Genomic DNA, 18,188 nt, shown 5'->3' with positions numbered 1-18,188 from the left:
TTCGGGGAGGAGCGCACGCACCGGCGGCGAGGGCAACGCAGTTGCGCCTCTCGTGACGTCACGTGGCTGCTGCGCCTGCGCAGTGTGGATGGCGCAGAGGGCACGCGAAGCTCCTTCCAACCCACGCAGCCTACGCTGCAATAGCTCTGTCACACTCAACTCACCTGGCAAGTCTCAGAGGATGGTGCCTGTGTGCAAGGCGTCCCAGCGGCTTCAGCTTCCAGGGCGTCCACAGCACAGCTGGCTTCGTCGGCCACCTCTGGACTGAGGGAGGCGACATCGGTGCTTGTCAAGGACGCTCCTCCTCCTCCTCCCAGTGCGGCCGACAATTCGAGAGAAGCACCACACACTTGTGTCAGCACCGGGGCTTCCTGCATCAGCATGGTGGATGCAACAACCGTTTGTAAGCACCAGTCAGTGAAAGGAAATGGCAAGGGGGAAGAGCAAGCAGACGTTTTTGCCACCAATAACAATTTCGCTGAAAGTGCCATATACAACTGTTGCTGTCAAATGTGGTTATGCAAAAAAATTTTAATATACGCAGGTTGTCCACATTTTTCAATGCTTATATTCTGTTAGCTTAAACTCAGTGAAGAATGCATACAACTTCAGCTTCAACAAGCGTTTTTCTCTACTATTGCATTAGTAGAAGAATTGAAACTTTGCTTTTACTTGCCAATGTTCCAAAATTGGAACATGTGAAACTCAGTTTTTCATTTCCCTGCCAATCCACCCTTTCAATTTTTTGTTTTCGAATAGTGTTATGACTGTGGACACTATTACCACTATAATATGTATTATTGACTTCATTAAAGACTCAGAATTATTACAGGCGAACAGTCATATCTTTGGCCTTGTCATAGCCTAGTCTTTGTACACCCCTTTCGCAGGAGAAAAAAATGTTGAAATCAAGAAAACTGAACAAAAGTAATGAAAAAAAGGTCACATTGCGAAAAAATGAAGAGCTAAAGCCTGTATCTTTTCCACTGGCAGTGAGGTCTATGGCAATGTTCCTTTTCTGAAACATTGGCGTTAGGCAGTAGCAAAATTCAAAGAAAGAAAATGTGTGGGCAATGTCAGCAGACCGAAACTACATGTAGCAAGAGTTCCAGTAACAGTATTTCCTCGAGAAGAATAATTATACCAAACATTCAGATCGAATCGCATATCGAATACTTTACTATTCGACGGAATATATGAAATTACTGAATACCGTATATACTGCAATTTCTTCCGGAGGTTTTGAAGCAGTGCAATCCTCACAAGGGACCAGCATTGCTGCCATTACATTTTCTTGATTAGTACAGTGCAGCCTCGATTATGCTTCCCTTTCTTATGTTTCATTTTTATGATTAATCAGCGCAGTCCTGGAGAATCCTTGAAATACACAATGCATTGAAAGTATGGATGACAGGACACACGCCAGATGACCGGCATCTCCACTGAGCGCCTCACATAAATGACCTACGCAAAAAGTTAAACTTCTGGATCTTATGCACTAACTAAAGTACAAAAACATTTCGACCAGCATACATTACGAACAATATATTTCAGTGTTTTTAATAATCAAGTAACATACTGTATTGAATCCTGGGGTTTCACCTTTGCATTACACCTCACAAAAGTTAGCAGCCTTCAGAAAAAGGCTGTCAGAATAATACCATCTGCACCAAGAGCGAAACTGTTCAAACCTCTGTTTAATGAATTAAGCACAATGCCTTTGAACATTGTCCATGATTACAAAATGCCCATTTTAGTCCACCTAACAAACATTCCGCATACCTCTACCGTATTCATTCTCAAAAGTGGCACTTGGCAGGCACAGCATAATAATATTAATTTACCGATAGCTCGTAACGTATACAAATGGCACTCAATATCTTTCATCGGGGCTAAAATATGGAATAACGTTCTGTGCAAAACAAATGTTGAACTTTGTGTCCTCACTAAAATGGTACTATCTTAGCAAGGAATTCAATGCACCAAACTAAGTACATGTTGTTCATAGCAATGCCCTATAAACTAACTGTTTTATGTTTGATAATGTTTGTAATGGAACCATCAGTAGCCATAGCAGCTACGGATCCAGATGACTACATGGCACTTTTGTAATATCTTCTGTGCAAATAAACATTCCGATTCTGAAAACAGGTTGTTCGATCACTTTACTAGCAAACGCCACGTGATTCCAAGTTAAGATCAAGCTCCTCCGAAGATCTGGCACTTGAATGACCGAAGGTATGGAGCAGCATGCCATGCGGCAATGTGAGGTGGTGTTCACCTGGCCTGCTTTTCCGAACGCTTCATTGTCGAAGTCGCTATGGAAATCAATTATACGTTCATTTCAATGTGAGGTTATTGTGTGATAGTAAACTAGTAACAAGATTAGACATTTTGGATTCAAAGCACTTTCACTGTGGCTTCAATGCAAAGCATTCTAGGTCCAGCGACGCCGGACGATCGGCGTACTACTATGGCCCGTCGCCATAAAAGCACACCGCTAGTGTGGGTGCACCCTATTATAGTTAATGCACTACAGTTAAAACTCGATTTAACGAAGTTGAGGGAAGCCGTGAATTATTTCGTTAAATTGAATGAGGCATTTCTTGGGCACATAATTCGGTACATTCGATTATATGGTATGGCGGCATCCAGAAAGCTACCGCAGCATAATATTGGTGAAGCGTAAATGCTCCCAAAATGAAACTGCGGACCGCGGAAACGACCGGCGCCGCTAGCGCGTATGAAAAGAAACAACAAAAATTCTTACTCAACAAGAAAGGCCCGAGGGGACTACAAATTTATTTTCCGCCAAAGAAGTCGGTGATCTTTGCCTGCGTGCGCTTTGTGAGCAACGGCCGCACCGATTTCTCGTAGGTCTGAAGTGCGTCCAGCGCATCTTCCGTCCCCTCGTGTGCGCCGGCAAAATGTCGCAGCAGATTGAGAGCATCCATCACCTGACCTGGTGTCGGCACGGGAGCTTCGGCACCTGCAGGGTCGTCGGCAGCGTCTTCAGCCGTCACTCCCTCCACGCTTCTTACAAGCCGCAACATATCGGCATCAGTCAAAGCTTTCGTTGTGACTGCGTTTGCGTCGGCGTTCACGTAGTCTGAGAAACTTATGCCTGTGGGCACTTCATCCACTGAGCGAAGGTGTTCCCAGGCATCTTCATCCTCGTGCACGGCGCTCGCGCAGTCTGGACCAGCTTCGGCAGTTTCAGGGCCTAGTGTACCGAAACCGGCAGTCCTGAAGCAGTTGACAATTATCGACAGCCTCAATGCTCTCCAAGCCGCCGCCACCATCTCAACCGCCATAAAAATATCTATTTTCGTCTCGCGCTTCAGCTCCAGGTTGAGGAGAACTCTGTCGACGACTCGACGCTTGTATGCGCACTTCACGCTATTAATTATCCCTTGATCCAAGGGCTGAACCACGGACGTTGCGTTTGGGGGGAAGTAGCGGAGCTCCACGCTGGTCAGCTCGACCTCTGCAACGTAGTGGGCCGTGCAGTTATCCAGCAACAGGCACACTTTCCTTTTCTGGCGACACATGTTGCTGTCAAATTCCTTCAGCCATGTAGCGAAAATGGCACGCGACATCCAAGCCTTTGAATTGGCAACGTACTTCACAGGAAGCTTTTTGGTGCCTTTAAAACATCGCGGCCTCGCACTCTTTCCGATGACAAGCGGGTCTCGTTTGTCGCTGCCGTCCATGTTGACACACAGCAAAAGAGTCAGCCTTTGTTTGCTGTGTTTGCCGTCGTGGCACGCCTGCACCTTCAGGGCGAGTGTTTTTTTAGGCAGCATTTGGTAGAATAGACCGCTTTCGTCGGCGTTGTAGACGTCGCTGGGGGCATATTTTCCCAGAATGTCGGGCACGTTTTCAGACTGCCAGCCGCCGACTACAGCCATGCTTACGCTGCTCGCTTCACCGCTGAGCACTTTCCCGACGATGCCGTGTCGTTCTTTGAAGCGCGACAGCCAGCCGGGACTTGCCTTGAACTCGTCGCCCAGCAAGCACGCGAAAGAGCGAGCTTTTTGTTGGAGCAGGTCTCCACTCACGGGAATATTCTTCGCCCGCAAATCCATAAACCATCCATCCATAATCCATAACTGCAACAGCGCCATCTATGAAATGTGGCACGAAACTTTTTTACTGCTGGCGCCATCTCGTGAGCTCGACTCAAAATTAAAACTCGTTTGGCGCTGCGCAGTTTGAAAAAAGCGGCGGGCCAAAGATGCTCCGCGCTGTTACCGCTGACTCGCAATCAATAAATTTCCATTTTGCTTTGAGGAGTAGTCTTCAGCGTTTTTTTGCGCGAGAGAATCCCCGACGAAGTGGCGCGGAGGATGTCATCTTTCCCTTTCAATATTGTGGAGAGAGTACTCGCTGGAATGCCATGTGCTGCAGCCACGTCACATTTCTTCTCTCCACTTGTCACAGCACGAATTATGTCCGCTTTCTCGTCCAGGGTAAGCCTTTTTCGTTTCTTGCAGGGCTCCATCTGCTTGTCAGGAGGGTTAGCGGCGCGCTTGCTCGCACACACCACGTCCGCGCTCACGATAGCAAGGCTAGACTGATGGAGGCCTAACAAGCTGAGCTTCACAAAGATGTGCGTTCAAAGGCACGGAGAAATATACGCACAAGAGCAAACACAGAGCACAACACACACAAAAAAACACGCTAACTGCAACAGCGCCATCTATGAAATGTGGCACGAAACTTTTTTACTGCTGGCGCCATCTCGTGAGCTCGACTCAAAATTAAAACTCGTTTGGCGCTGCGCAGTTTGAAAAAAGCGGCGGGCCGAAGATGCTCCGCGCTGTTACCGCTGACTCGCAATCAATAAATTTTGGGGTGCTGTCTACAAAATAGACCAAAAATGAACACTTTTTCACCTTTATTTCTCGAAAAACGGTTCGTTAAATCGGGACAGATAACGGAATCGGTTTTGTTATTATTTCGGGTTAGTCAAAGCATTGAACCCTATGGGCGTCTGAGGGAGAATTAGGATACCTTCGTTAAATCGGGTTTCGTTAAATCGAGTTTTGACTGTATAGTATTTGGTACTTTCAGATGTGAACGCAGAGTGGTGCAGAAGATGAGTTAGCTGCGCTGTGGCACCGCATATTTGCAGTTCCAGGTGGAGTCTGCACTGCGCGACGACGCGCACATGGTCAAACCGAGTGTCGCAGTTACCATCTATCAGCTCCCAGCGTAACAAACATACCACGTGGGCGAAATTGTGAACACATGAATCAATTCTCTTGGCTGACTTTTTTTTTTTTCCGAATTACCAGCTGCAAAGCTAAGGGAAGGGCCCACACATGAGCACAGTCTTGCCCGGTTATAACGAGTTGGTGGGAATCGAAAATAACTTCTCTATAGCTGCTATTTCGGTATATGTGAACTATGAAAAAAGGAGATACAAATATGGAAAAATTGTAGGCATGTGCAAATATTTGAAATTTCGAATAGGAATCGAATATGCTTGTTACTTTACCGCAGGAACTCAATCCACGCATTCCGAGAATTCATAGAAACTTCAAATTATTGTCCTTTGCGGCCGATTTCCATAATTTAAATCGGATTAAACGTCCCAGCTCCAACCTTTTTTTTTGAACGCGCAGATGGTAGGACGAGTCAACCAACCTTTCAGCCAGTGCTGTGGTGGCTTGCCACTCTGCCATCGGTGGAGTGATACGTAGCGATCGATGAAAGCAATGAGTCCACGCATATTTTTATTTCCGTGGGCCTAATCTGCGGCTACGTAGCCTCTGATTGGATCTATTTATTCACGGAAACCTAAAAAACAAAATAAAATCGAAAGCGAAGCTGCCACGCGACTGGCCAAAAGGCACTCCATGCGTTCGTTAACTTTTCCTACCGTCTGTGGCAAGTTCAAAAAAAGACGGGAGTGGGACCCTTATTTCGATTTAAATTAGGGAAATTGGCCGCACAGGACAATCATCCGAAGTTTCAAAGAATGCTCGGAACATGTAGATCAAGTTCCCGCGTAAAAAAGAGTTCAAATTCCTCTTTACCGTACTTACTCGCATAATAGGTGCACCCTAGTTTGGGCACGAAAAATCAATTTTTTATTTCCGCACATAATAGGTGCACCCCGAACTTGGCACTGTGATCAATACTGTATTTACACAATTGCAAGCCGTCGCCTCGCCACCCCCCGCTCCCCAATCTTTATTTTAACAAAGTTTTTGCTGAACTGACTACAGTATAATCCCGTTACTACGAACCTCATATTAACGAATTTTTCATATTTACGAACTTTTTCAAAATCCCTGCCAAAATATCTATATTTTCAATGTAAAAATATTTCACTACTACGAATTTCAAAATACCGAACATTTCAGAATAACAAGCATAATTTATTTGCCCACCTATTATAAATGCACCTCATTATTACGAACTTACCCCGGAGAAGTGAGCCAACTCCCCGAGGGGCACACGCTCTCTGCTAATCGCCAAGGGCAGGCATTCGATACAATCCAGTCCAATCCGAAGCCGCCTCGCAACCGGAAGTTGGCTCGTCTCTCCTCCTCCGTTTTTTTTTTTCTCCCACGGTGTGTATGTGACTACCTCCGCGCTTTTCTTTTTTTGTGTGCGGCCACCGTGAACGCGAGGCCTAGTTTTTTCTCGCCGCTGCGTGTTGGCTGTGCTCACGATGAATTCTGCGGGCGCCAGCGTCAAGATGAAGCGACGGCAGTTCGCGCTTAAGGAAACACATCGTTGCTCCAACCCTTGGATCAGGGGATTATGAGGTCCGTAAAAACAGTTTCGGAAGCGCCTAGTGCAGCGCTGTTAAACCTTCGGCTCGGACTCCCGACAGCCATAAATGTCTGCCAGGCTGCCGAAATGGTAACTGGGGTGTGGTGGAACGTAAAGGCCTCGACCATCAACAACTGCTGGAGGAAAGCTGGTCTTGTGAAATCGCCGCTTCACACAGAAGACTGCGATGACGCTGATAGCACGGATGACAACAGTGCAAAAGAGATGCGGACTGAAGTCACTGAGAAACTCTCTGTAGACTCTTCTGTAACTTTTGCCGACTACGCCGAGTCGGACAATGCTGCCCTGACATCAGAAGAGCTGACTGTAGAAGACATCGTGAGCAGCGTTCGCAAGTATTAAGAGCGCGGCGAAGAAAATGAACTGGACAACGATGCCGACTCGCCGCCTGCAGACCAAGCGGACGAACCTGTGTCTAGTGCAGAGGTTCTTGCATCCATAGGCAAACTTCGCACATTCATCGGACGTTGTAGCGATGTGCCTGATTCTGTGCACCAAAAAGTTGACGACGTTGAAGAGTTCGTCCTGGGGCGCCTGTTCGCACCCGCCAGAATCACGGATTTCTTCAAATAAACGAGCGCTGAACCTCTCCTTTGCGTTCCTGTTTGAAAATTACATAGCTTGTCATGTGCCCTTCCTGAAGGTACAGTATTTTCATTGCCCAGTAATACTACTACCTTTTTTCGCGAGTCTTTCGTTATTACGATATTTCAAAATAACGAACGATTATTCGCGACCCCGCGAAGTTCGTTGTATCGAGATTTCACTGTACTAGTCCTTACTAGTGCTGCTGCCGTCGCAGCTGCTGCAGACCCACAGCACGTACAACGACATCGCGTAGAACAGCCGCACACAGTTTTCAGGGATGCTCAATTTAAATGTCTGTTTGGAAAGCTTCATCTCCAGCCGGAAATGTTCCCGACTTAGGCCCACGAAAACCTCGGCGCTTGGAGTTGCGTACGAAAATTTAGAGACGCCGCAGTCGCAACTGCCGCACTTTTCGGCCACATCGAATTTCTGACCTGCCGCACGCTTGCCGTGTTCGAGAGCAAACTCCCAGCTGTGTAGCTGTTAAGGTGCTTGTCCGTCGAGCTAAAACAGCAACGCTCCGCGGCAAAGCCACAAACCACGAACTATCGCGCTACCGCAGATCCTGGCACTTGACAGCAACAACAACAACAAAAAAAAACGAGCTGGAGATGCTGATGGCGATATGGATAGCGAAAGCTCGCGGCGGAGGAAAATGTTGATGATGATGATGAGCTTGGCCTCGGGCGCCCTCCGTGGGTGGCGTCTGGATGCTCCTGTGTGCGTGTGTGGCCTCCGCGATCAAGCGCCCGTTGCGCGCAGCCAGAGCCGATCGCGGAGGCCTCGGCGCGTGCATTCCGAAGGCTATTCCCGCGTGTGTCGTGGAAAGTTTCAGTGCGGCCCTTACACTGATCTTTTTTAAAAATATTTTCTTCGCGAAAACGGGGTGCGGCCCGTACACGAGTGCGTTTACGCGGTGTGTTCAATTTTGCGAGTAGAAAAATTTCCGGAAATTTTACCCCGCGTAATAGGCACACCCCGAACTTTGAGCCGAATTTTCTGGAAAAAAAGTGCGCCTATTATGCGAGTAAATATGGTAGTGCACCTTCAAGAGAGGTTTTACTGTAGCTGTCATCATCAGCCTTACTACTCCCAGTGCAGGGCAAAGGCCTCCCATATCTCTCCAACTAACATAGTCCAGTTTTACTGTACAAAAATACAAATGGCGTCATTAGTGTTCTCAGCAATCTGTGTGTTCCTTTACCGGAGAGTTTCCTAATAAAGCTGGCTGGCTGCAAGGAACCCCTTCGTCCTCGGCTTCTGGGCTGTCTGCAATGCGGCTGTCCCCGCCAGCTGCCTCTGGACCAGGAGAGGCGACATCAGCACTTGTCGGGGATTCCAACGGAGGTGAGAGCTCCGCGGGGGCTCCACAGTCTTCCACAGGAGCTTCCTGTGCCAACAAGAGGAAGACAGCAGCAGTGTGGCTGGTGGCAAAACAACCTTGCTGCAGCTGAGAGCCTGCTTTCACACAATTTTAAGAATCGAAACAGTACCAGCTATCAGAATACCAAAAGCAGTGACCTACTGCATCCATAATAAAACAGTGCAAAAGACGATGGACCAGAGAAAGGAGAACACAGGAGGAGCGCCTCTCTGGAGCTTTCTCTGATCCGCCGGCTTTTGCCCTGTCTTATAATGAATCCATAGCAACCAGCCCAACTCAACGTTTTGCTGACCTATTGCATAGCAAGGCCTACAGTGGAGATGTGTACCATTCTAGTTAGTGGTATTACATCTTTACGTAGATGAGGCTGGAAGAAAATCAGCCTACAATCTTGTCTGGTTTTTGTGACAATGGGTGAAATGTAGCAAAAAAGTTGAGAGATATTTTTAGATGAAAAAAAAAAGATTTTATGGACAATCCGACGCTCCCAATGTGAAATATGATCGCAGATCTGTAGGTGTTTTGATTCCGTAATGAACTGAGGTAAAGAAGTTAAGAGATACATGTATGTATTGTCACCGGACGCTGTTGAAGCGTTCTTACTGGCAGAGCAGTACTTGGTAAGAGCACTGAGCAGAGCACAGCCGACCTAACCTAGAGCGGAGCAGAAGACGATGAAGTCCGGCGCGCGGCAAAGGATGAAGACAGACTGCACGAGGGTGCCGGTAGAATGTCTAAAATAAGAGTGGTATTACCCCTCCCCTCTGAAAAAGTGCCACACTTAATTTAGACATTCTACCGGCACCCTCGTGCAGTCTGCCTGCATCCTTTGCCACGCGCCGGACTTCATCGTCTCCTGCTCCGCTCTGGCTAGGTCGGCTATGCTCTGCTCAGTGCTCTTACCAAGTACTGCTCTGCCAGTACGAATGCTCTACCGGCGTCCGGTGACAATACATACATGCATCTCTTAACTTCTTTACCTCAGTTCATTACGGAATCAGTGCATGTGCGAACTGTAGAGAGTGCGTGCTCTGCCGTCGGCCACAGCGCCGAGGAAGTGTCCGCTTTTGATAAGATTCGAAGTGCCGCTAGCGCTACAATACTTTTTGCTACCTTGCTGGGATGATCCACTTGACAGCATAACGCATGAGCCAGCGGTCACTGAGGAGAGGACGCATAATGCTGTACTGTGCAATCTGTGCAATGCAAGTCCGCTTTGTTTACAAGAGCCAGCATTACCACGACTTTAGTTCCCTTTAAGGGAGGAGGCTACCTTCGAACACCAACTTTTTTGTTTCTTGAGATAACTGAATGAAATTTTCAGGCTATACTCATGGCATAGACATATGAATAACTACAAAGTTTCATGGAGCTACGTACACTGATACTCAGGTTACAGGAGTACATCAGAATGGTTCACATAGGTTCCTTATGACATGCCTGGAGAACTTGCAAAATGTGTTACCACTGTCAAATTCATTATGAAAATTCCTGAATAGGTACCACAGGGCATGACGGAGCCCTTTTTTTTAATTTCCTTGCTGAGAAGTTTTAGCACAACATTGAATTTAGTGTTACAGTGAAAGCTCGTTAATTCAAAACTCGATAATTCGAATTTTTGGATAATTCGAACTACACTACTTGGTCCGGCTAAGGTCCATAGAGATCTGTGTATAAAAAAGCCCGTTAATTCGAAAGCGAGTCGGTTCCGTTATGGATAATTCGAACTACGCGCCATCGCGTCTGGGCGGCTTGGCACACAGCATGTGGCCAACAAAAAAAAAGCACCTCCTCCGCATAGTTAGAGGCTGCCTACGTCCTAAACGGGGACAGAAGATGGAACTAGATAAAATCTTGGAAGAGTGGGTAAAGCTTAAATGGCGTCATCACTGGCGCGGTGGCCGGTGGTGGCACCGGAGGGAAGGGATTGGCGACTGCGCTGGCGGCTGCCTACCCACTTTTCCGCGCAACCTCCGGAACTCGCAACTAAATGCTCGTTAATTCGAGCCCTGTTCATTCGAAAATACGGATAAGCACTGTCAGCGCGGTCCCAGCCAACGCCCATGACGGCTATGACTTCGGACGGGCGCTACAAATTACGAGCGAAAAACTTTTTTTTTTTCTTTGCGAGTGTCGTCCTTGCTTCCACCCATCGGTCGGTCGCCAACGGAAGCACGCACTCAGCCGCGAACAAGACGCCGGCACAAGCGCTGGCACTCTGCCAAAGTTCGCTTCCCCCTTGCTGGAGCTAACGTCAAAAGTGATGTTATCCCTGCGTAGCATCTTGGCGCGCCGCCAAGAAATGCGTTGGGGGCCGTGACGGTGCCAAACGGAGGGAAGCGTCAACGACTGATGCTTTCTTTTTTTATTCTTAGGCAAAAATTGGGGGTGGGTGGGTTCATTATGTGAGTGGGTTCGTTATGCGAGTAAATACCCTACATACACCGTAATGCAAATGGTTCTTGTCGGTTTTTTCGCGGCCATTCGATAATTCGAACATCAGATAATTCGAACGTTTTTCCCGGTCCCGTGAAGTTCGAATTAACGAGCTTTTACTGTACTAATTAGACTTGCATTAGCCTAATTTCGATTGCTTATAATAAATTCCAGACTCAATATCTTGAATAAGTGGGCCTGTCTTGCCCTCAGAAATTTATTCAGGCGCACGATAAAAAAAACCTGGTGGGAATCTGATTAGCGGTTCCAGAGATACTGCTTGCATAAGCAGCCACACCAGGAAAAAAATTCCTTTCGAGAAAACGGCCCTTGAAGTTTTGACACAACATTTCTGGGTCTAAAATTACCCCGCAGAACAGTTTGCGGTGTCTTTGCATGCTTTCTTTCTCTGCCGCCTCTCAGTCTTTGCTTGACCTCGCTTCTCAGCCTTTCCCATGCGCAGGGCATCTTTTTCCACGGCTCGATGGATGGCTAGGTGGCCAGGTGTGAGCCCCGCAGACAGAGAAATTTCTTTGGTGGCCCTGTGGTTTCAAGCGTTATACCGCATCACTGCATCATTCAGTGCTGTCTCCACTGCAATCACGGATGCATGCTGCTCCTTGGGCATCAGTGACCCCAGAACAGAATGAAACGATTCCGATGCATTCTGAGTCTTCGTTCCCAGGCACCGCTGAAGAAGGGAAGGCTCGGAGAGGCGCTGATAAACAGGCAGCATAGCTTCAGCGACATAACCTGGCAGTAGTAAGGTGGAAAGTTGGGCGAGTTGAATCTTATTCATGATGAAGTTTAGCGCCAAAAACGAGGACAAAGAAGGAGTGAAGACACAACACGAGCGCTTTTTTCGCAACTAAAACTTTAATGGAAGAACACATAACATATATACCCATCTCGTGAAGTAAATCAAAAAGAAGAAACAAACATGATATGGTCAAGATAAACCTTAGAGGGCGATACATCTGAAGAGTGCTGAGGGTGCAAAAGGTACATAAAGGGTGCAAAAACAGGAAACTTCATGGTCACAATCACAATCACGAAGGCGAAACCAAAATACAAAAAAAACAAAAAAAAAACCAAAAAAAAGGGGGGGGGGAAGGAAAAGATATTAATTCCACGTGTGATCCAGGTATGCCAGCTCTTTTTCTGTTAAAGAAATGGACGGTGCGCTTATGCATGAATTTCCCTGTCGCGAAATGTAAAAAGCCTCGGTAATTTCGCGCTGGAGGCGTTCTTTATGATGTGACAGAATTTCAGCCTGCGCATAAAGTGGATTGCATTTTTTCTTGCACACTGGGCCACATTCCGGCACACAATCCGGCTTGCACTCCTTACATTCTTGGCAATGGTCAACCAAATGCGAGGACTTCGACCCAGAGAGCGATTTCTCGTGTTCTTTTAGCCGCACGTTTACACAACGCCCTGTCTGACCTATGTAGGTCTTGCCACAGGAAACAGGCAGTTCATATACCACACCCGTTTTGCACGGGATGAATCCCGAAGGATGGCATGTCTTCTTCTTAATTTTATTTTGTCCTCTCTGGTTCCCTATTGTTCTGCTTACTAGGCCGCACACTTTCTTGAGCTTGTTTGGGGCCGAGAAGATTACCTGTACGCCATAGCGCCTGGCCACGTTGGCAAGGTTGTGCGAAAGTTGATGCTTATATGGTATCACCACTTTTTTCTTCTTTATCTTCTCGTCCTTTTCCTTCTTTGGGGCAATACCTTTTACCCAGCGGATAAGTTTTTCGCATGCATCAGGCTATCCGGACAGCGCAATTGGTTTTGCATGCGAAAAACTTATCCGCTGGGTAAAAGGTATTGCCCCAAAGAAGGAAAAGGACGAGAAGATAAAGAAGAAAAAAGTGGTGATACCATATAAGCATCAACTTTCGCACAACCTTGGCAACGTGGCCAGGCGCTATGGCGTACAGGTAATCTTCTCGGCCCCAAACAAGCTCAAGAAAGTGTGCGGCCTAGTAAGCAGAACAATAGGGAACCAGAGAGGACAAAATAAAATTAAGAAGAAGACATGCCATCCTTCGGGATTCATCCCGTGCAAAACGGGTGTGGTATATGAACTGCCTGTTTCCTGTGGCAAGACCTACATAGGTCAGACAGGGCGTTGTGTAAACGTGCGGCTAAAAGAACACGAGAAATCGCTCTCTGGGTCGAAGTCCTCGCATTTGGTTGACCATTGCCAAGAATGTAAGGAGTGCAAGCCGGATTGTGTGCCGGAATGTGGCCCAGTGTGCAAGAAAAAATGCAATCCACTTTATGCGCAGGCTGAAATTCTGTCACATCATAAAGAACGCCTCCAGCGCGAAATTACCGAGGCTTTTTACATTTCGCGACAGGGAAATTCATGCATAAGCGCACCGTCCATTTCTTTAACAGAAAAAGAGCTGGCATACCTGGATCACACGTGGAATTAATATCTTTTCCTTTCCCCCCCCCCCTTTTTTTTTTGGTTTTTTTTTGTATTTTGGTTTCGCCTTCGTGATTGTGATTGTGACCATGAAGTTTCCTGTTTTTGCACCCTTTATGTACCTTTTGCACCCTCAGCACTCTTCAGATGTATCGCCCTCTAAGGTTTATCTTGACCATATCATGTTTGTTTCTTCTTTTTGATTTACTTCACGAGATGGGTATATATGTTATGTGTTCTTCCATTAAAGTTTTAGTTGCGAAAAAAGCGCTCGTGTTGTGTCTTCACTCCTTCTTTGTCCTCGTTTTTGGCGCTAAACTTCATCATGGATAACCTGGCAGATTGTACCTGTGCCTTGGTTGTGGTAAGCCATTTGCCTCAGCAGCCTTGTGGCGGCACCATGAGCCAGCGCCCTCTGGGCATAGGTCATGGTGAGGCTCCACATCGGTTGATGTGATGTGATGGTAGGACGCCATCACTGCACGCTGCATTGCTGCCGCTTCATTCGAGTTGCTTCTCAAAGCCCAGCCATAGTAATCCGTCAGCTTGTCGATAAGAGCCTCTGTCAGCCTTCCTTTCCCTCCCAACGCCTTATCACTCTTTTGCACTAGGTTGCGCAGTGCAGCCCCCATCCTTTTCTGCACATGATTGAGGCATTCTTCTTTTACAACTGGGACTAGCCCATAAACATTCTCCTTCACAAGGGCAGAGTAGGTGGCACTGTCTCCATCGGACACAATCGTTGTATAACGGAGGTTGTGCTTGGTCAGTGAACGGGCAAAAAGGATCAAGGCTGCCTCGACCTCCATCCTTCCAGACTTGGCATCCGTGTTTTTTTGGCAGATGTGCTGCTCACGCCAGCTTGAGTACTCGGAGTCTTCAGGTTTGGGTCCTGTTTGACACCCGAGGCACTGGTTTGAGAGCACAACAGCATACAAGACGAGGTCAGCGTGATACTCTATCACTGCCCCAACTCCAATGTGGGATGTGTGTGCGCGCTTATGCCAGGTGCCATCATAGACTACAGTAATGTCTCTAGTAAATCCTGAGTCCATTCCCTGGTAAACCTTTTTCACAGCAGCTGCTGATTCTGAATAAACGCTCTCCATGCGTTGAATCCCAGGGCCCCTGAATGTCTTCTTCAGATGTTCCTGGTATGTCTTGTGATTAAGTCCTCTGTGAGATACATTCATGGCAGCCCAAAAGTCATTTACAGCTGTTTGCCCCTTTCCAATTTGCTTCATAGCCATAATGGCTCGGATGTTCACCTCGAAAGCGTTTCCTGCGTTCTGGCGTAGTGAACTCCAAGAATTAGCAATAATCCCACAATGTGGGCATACCAACTCAAGCTTTGTAGCCAGTCAGAGCTGGGTACCTTGTTGAATTGTCAGTCCAGTTGCAAGGCAGCGCTGGCACAAGGTTCTGGAGAGCAGGTGGCCGAACGCACACATTTGCAGGTGCGGGATAAGCCGACATCGACTGAAATTTTCGTAGCGCCACGGGCGTGGCACTGAGTTTGTTTTTCACAGCATTACGTTGTGCCTCCGCCGCCTCTATCTCCTCGGGCATCAGAAAGTGCGTTTTCACGCGCACGGTCGATCATGCGTCATTGCTCACGGCGACAGACGCGAGACAGGGTGCCGTGATCGCCGAGGTTGATGCGGACGGGACAGCAGGCACACTTGAAACGCCGTCTCCTTGCATTGCTGACGCGGAAGGTACGGCGCTGGAAGTGGCAACGCAGTCTTCTTGTAGCGGTGTAGCAGAGGCAGCACTGCAGGAAGTGTCTCCGCAATCGCCAGCAACGCGCTTTGCTAACTTCGCCATGCGGACGGCATTCATAGAATGACGCCGCGCACTGAACGCATGTTGCGTTTTGAATTTCCGCTTAGGGACCATCGTGAACGGACGCGCGACGATCCGTAGGGTGCACAAAACCCCTAAATTTTGTTGTCAAAATTCAATTTTTTTTTATTCCTCGCGTAATGATCGCACCCCTAACTTGCCGCTGCAATTCGTCGCATGCCAAGCCTAGCTGATCGTAGTTGTCATCTGTCAGCATCATGCTAAACTTCCTTGTTCTCGTAAATAATAAGCCATGAGATACGGGAAGGTCAGAAATGAATCCTCGTTGAGGATCGCTGGGCTGTACCGAGTTGCTGGTAGGAGTAATAAGTACGATACAAGCTATTTTTATGTTCGCACCCGCGTAGCAGCTGCCGCCGTCGCACTGCAACGGTGACGGCCATTGCAGAGCGCGACTGACCCAATATGCTTGCACGCCAGCTGCGCTGCTAGGGCGTTGCTGAAACCAATATTATACCTTTCTTTTAATATGAAACAATGAGGCTGTCAGTATAGAATTGGTCAATTCAAAAGCGCCGTCCGCTATGGCTTCGATGCGAAACAAGTTAGGCCTAGTGACGACTAGAGAGTAGCACACCAGAGCGCCGTCATCCGCCATGCTTGCGGGCGGCACCATTGCAGTAAACGCGGAATCCAGTGCTGCGAGCGTTGCGAACGTGTCACCTAATTTAACGCTGCGGCAGGGACTGGAAAGTTTTCGGTGTAACGGCAGAAAATGTGTAGCTTGAGCACCGCCGGACGTTGCTGCAGTACGGTGTTGCTGCGCCGTCAGATGAGATCGAAGGCTGGATAAAAGCGCCGTCCCATGCCCTATACACATTATTTTGATGTGTTTCTCTTTAAACATGATTTAGTGCTAATAAAGTACATTCTTGAAGCGGGCCAGCTCGTGTGCTTTTTGCACTTGGACACCTATGGGCACTTTCTGTCCACAGACGCCGCCATCTTCTCGGTTAACGACACCAAACCAAGGTCGCCAAGCTCGGCTCGCGATAACTGCAGTTAGCTGTGTAACCACGGTTTGGTCCGCTGTCTGGACAGCAGTAACCGCAGTTACCAAAAACCGTGGTTACCTTAACCGCAGTTAAGCGGCCTGCGTGACAAGGTGTAGCCTTCAACTTTTTGCGTTTTCGGTGGTAAAAATTTTTTGTAGAAAATTTACCCCGCCTAATGACCGCATCCCTAAATTTGCGCCAGTTTTTTTAGAAAAAAAAAGTGTGATCATTATGTGAGTAAATACAGTACTAGTTGTACACATAGATATCCATACAACAAATTGCATTCAGTCCTGGATCATATTAAGGTGACCTTCTCATAATTCAAACAAAAATTTGTGGTTCCAGCTGGGAGTAACAAAAGTGTGCTTTATATGGGATTAACCAATTAAAGCTGTTGCGTCATACCCTTTAGGCAGATCTTAAATGCCCCCGTAATTTTCTTCCTGGTTTTGCTATTGTTTGTTTATTGGGGTTTAACGTCCCAAAGCAACTCAGGCTATGAGAGTCACCGTAGTGGAGGGCTCCGGAAATTTCGACCACCTGGGTTTCTTTAACGTGCACTGACATCACACAGCATACGGGCCTCTAGAATTTCGCCTTCATCGAAATTCGGCCGCCGCAGCCGGGATCGAGCCTGTCTTTCCGGTCAGCAGCCAAGCGCCATAACCACTGAGCCACCATGGTGCGGTGGTTTTGCTATCCTCAAATTAACCCTCATGTTATATGCGGGTTTTTACAGTATTGGTATTCAACTATTTGTGACGCAATTCACAACCAATTTTCATTCATTTCACAACCAAAACTCGGCAGTTGCACATCTCTAGTAAAAGCAGCCTTTCAGAACATTCCAATGAACAGGCTGCACAAATGACCAGAGGTGGTGCCTACTGGGAGTGGGGAGGCCCGCTGAGATGCCAGCTGCTCCAGGGCATGGCGCAGGGATGCCACTCGTGGAGGCCGGACAGGCAGCTGCAGCGCCTGCGCAGCCGTCAGAGATGCCAGGTCTCCGACTGTGGCAATGCCCTGCAGGCGGAGCTTCCGGCCCAGGCTGCGGTACCTGCACAGCAAAGACAGCCCAGGGCGGTCAGCCTCCAAAGCCAGGACACATCGTCACCAGCTCATCTATGTCCACTGCAGGGCAGCAAAGGCCTCTCCTATATTCCTCCAATCAGACACCTCACTGCCGCAAACTTTCTCATCTCATCCGCACACCTGACTCTCTGCTGCCCATTGCTATGCTTGCCTTTTCTTAAATGAACTCCATTACTAAGGAAACATCTGTCCCATAGATAAAAAAAAACGATACTGGCTCAGCCAGGCTACAACTCAGTTAAAACATTGCCATAGCCACCATGTCTCTCACTGCCTCTCGTTCTTTCCTTTTCTCTTGGCTTGGCTAGAGCATTTCTACAAGAGGCCACAGATGGCTTAGGTGGTGCTCCCGATAACAGCCCTCGCAGTGAAATGCCCTGGGAAAATAGGAGCTCCTACAGCGTCTCAGGCACTACAGTGGAAGCAGATCAGGAGAGATGAAAATCAGTTGAGGTGGCAGAAAGCACACCTCTGGGATTGGGAGACTGGGACTGCTTTGCATGAGGGATGAGGCAGCTCTAATGCACACCTGTCATCACCAAATGCATAGGCAGATTGTGGAAAGGAATGA

General features: G+C 47.8%; 1 protein-coding gene and 1 pseudogene across 5 annotated transcripts in view; both read right to left on the bottom strand.

Moving 5' to 3' along the window:
* The window catches only part of LOC149345277 (uncharacterized), a 215,048-nt gene that overhangs the window by 22,055 nt on the left and 174,805 nt on the right, over positions 1-18,188 (bottom strand). For 3 of the 5 annotated variants that reach the window (XM_089546559.1, XM_089546560.1, XM_089546562.1), the window contains exons 31-33: positions 17,414-17,582; positions 8,603-8,794; positions 165-371 (exon numbers count right to left, since the gene is read on the bottom strand). In XM_089546559.1, coding sequence (XP_089402685.1) covers positions 165-371; positions 8,603-8,794; positions 17,414-17,582 — 568 coding nt within the window. The remainder of the gene's footprint in view (positions 1-164; positions 372-8,602; positions 8,795-17,413; positions 17,583-18,188) is intronic. The other 2 variants (XM_089546561.1, XM_089546563.1) reach the window with 2 other exon arrangements.
* LOC149345279 (uncharacterized) lies at positions 11,183-14,993 on the bottom strand (annotated as a pseudogene).

Source organism: Amblyomma mixtum, chromosome 5, assembly GCF_055824585.1.
Source record: "Amblyomma mixtum isolate Tamu chromosome 5, ASM5582458v1, whole genome shotgun sequence".
NCBI classification, from domain to species: Eukaryota; Metazoa; Arthropoda; class Arachnida; order Ixodida; family Ixodidae; genus Amblyomma; species Amblyomma mixtum.
Note: the sequence above shows the minus strand (reverse complement) of the source record. Positions and strands in the feature narration are given on the sequence as shown.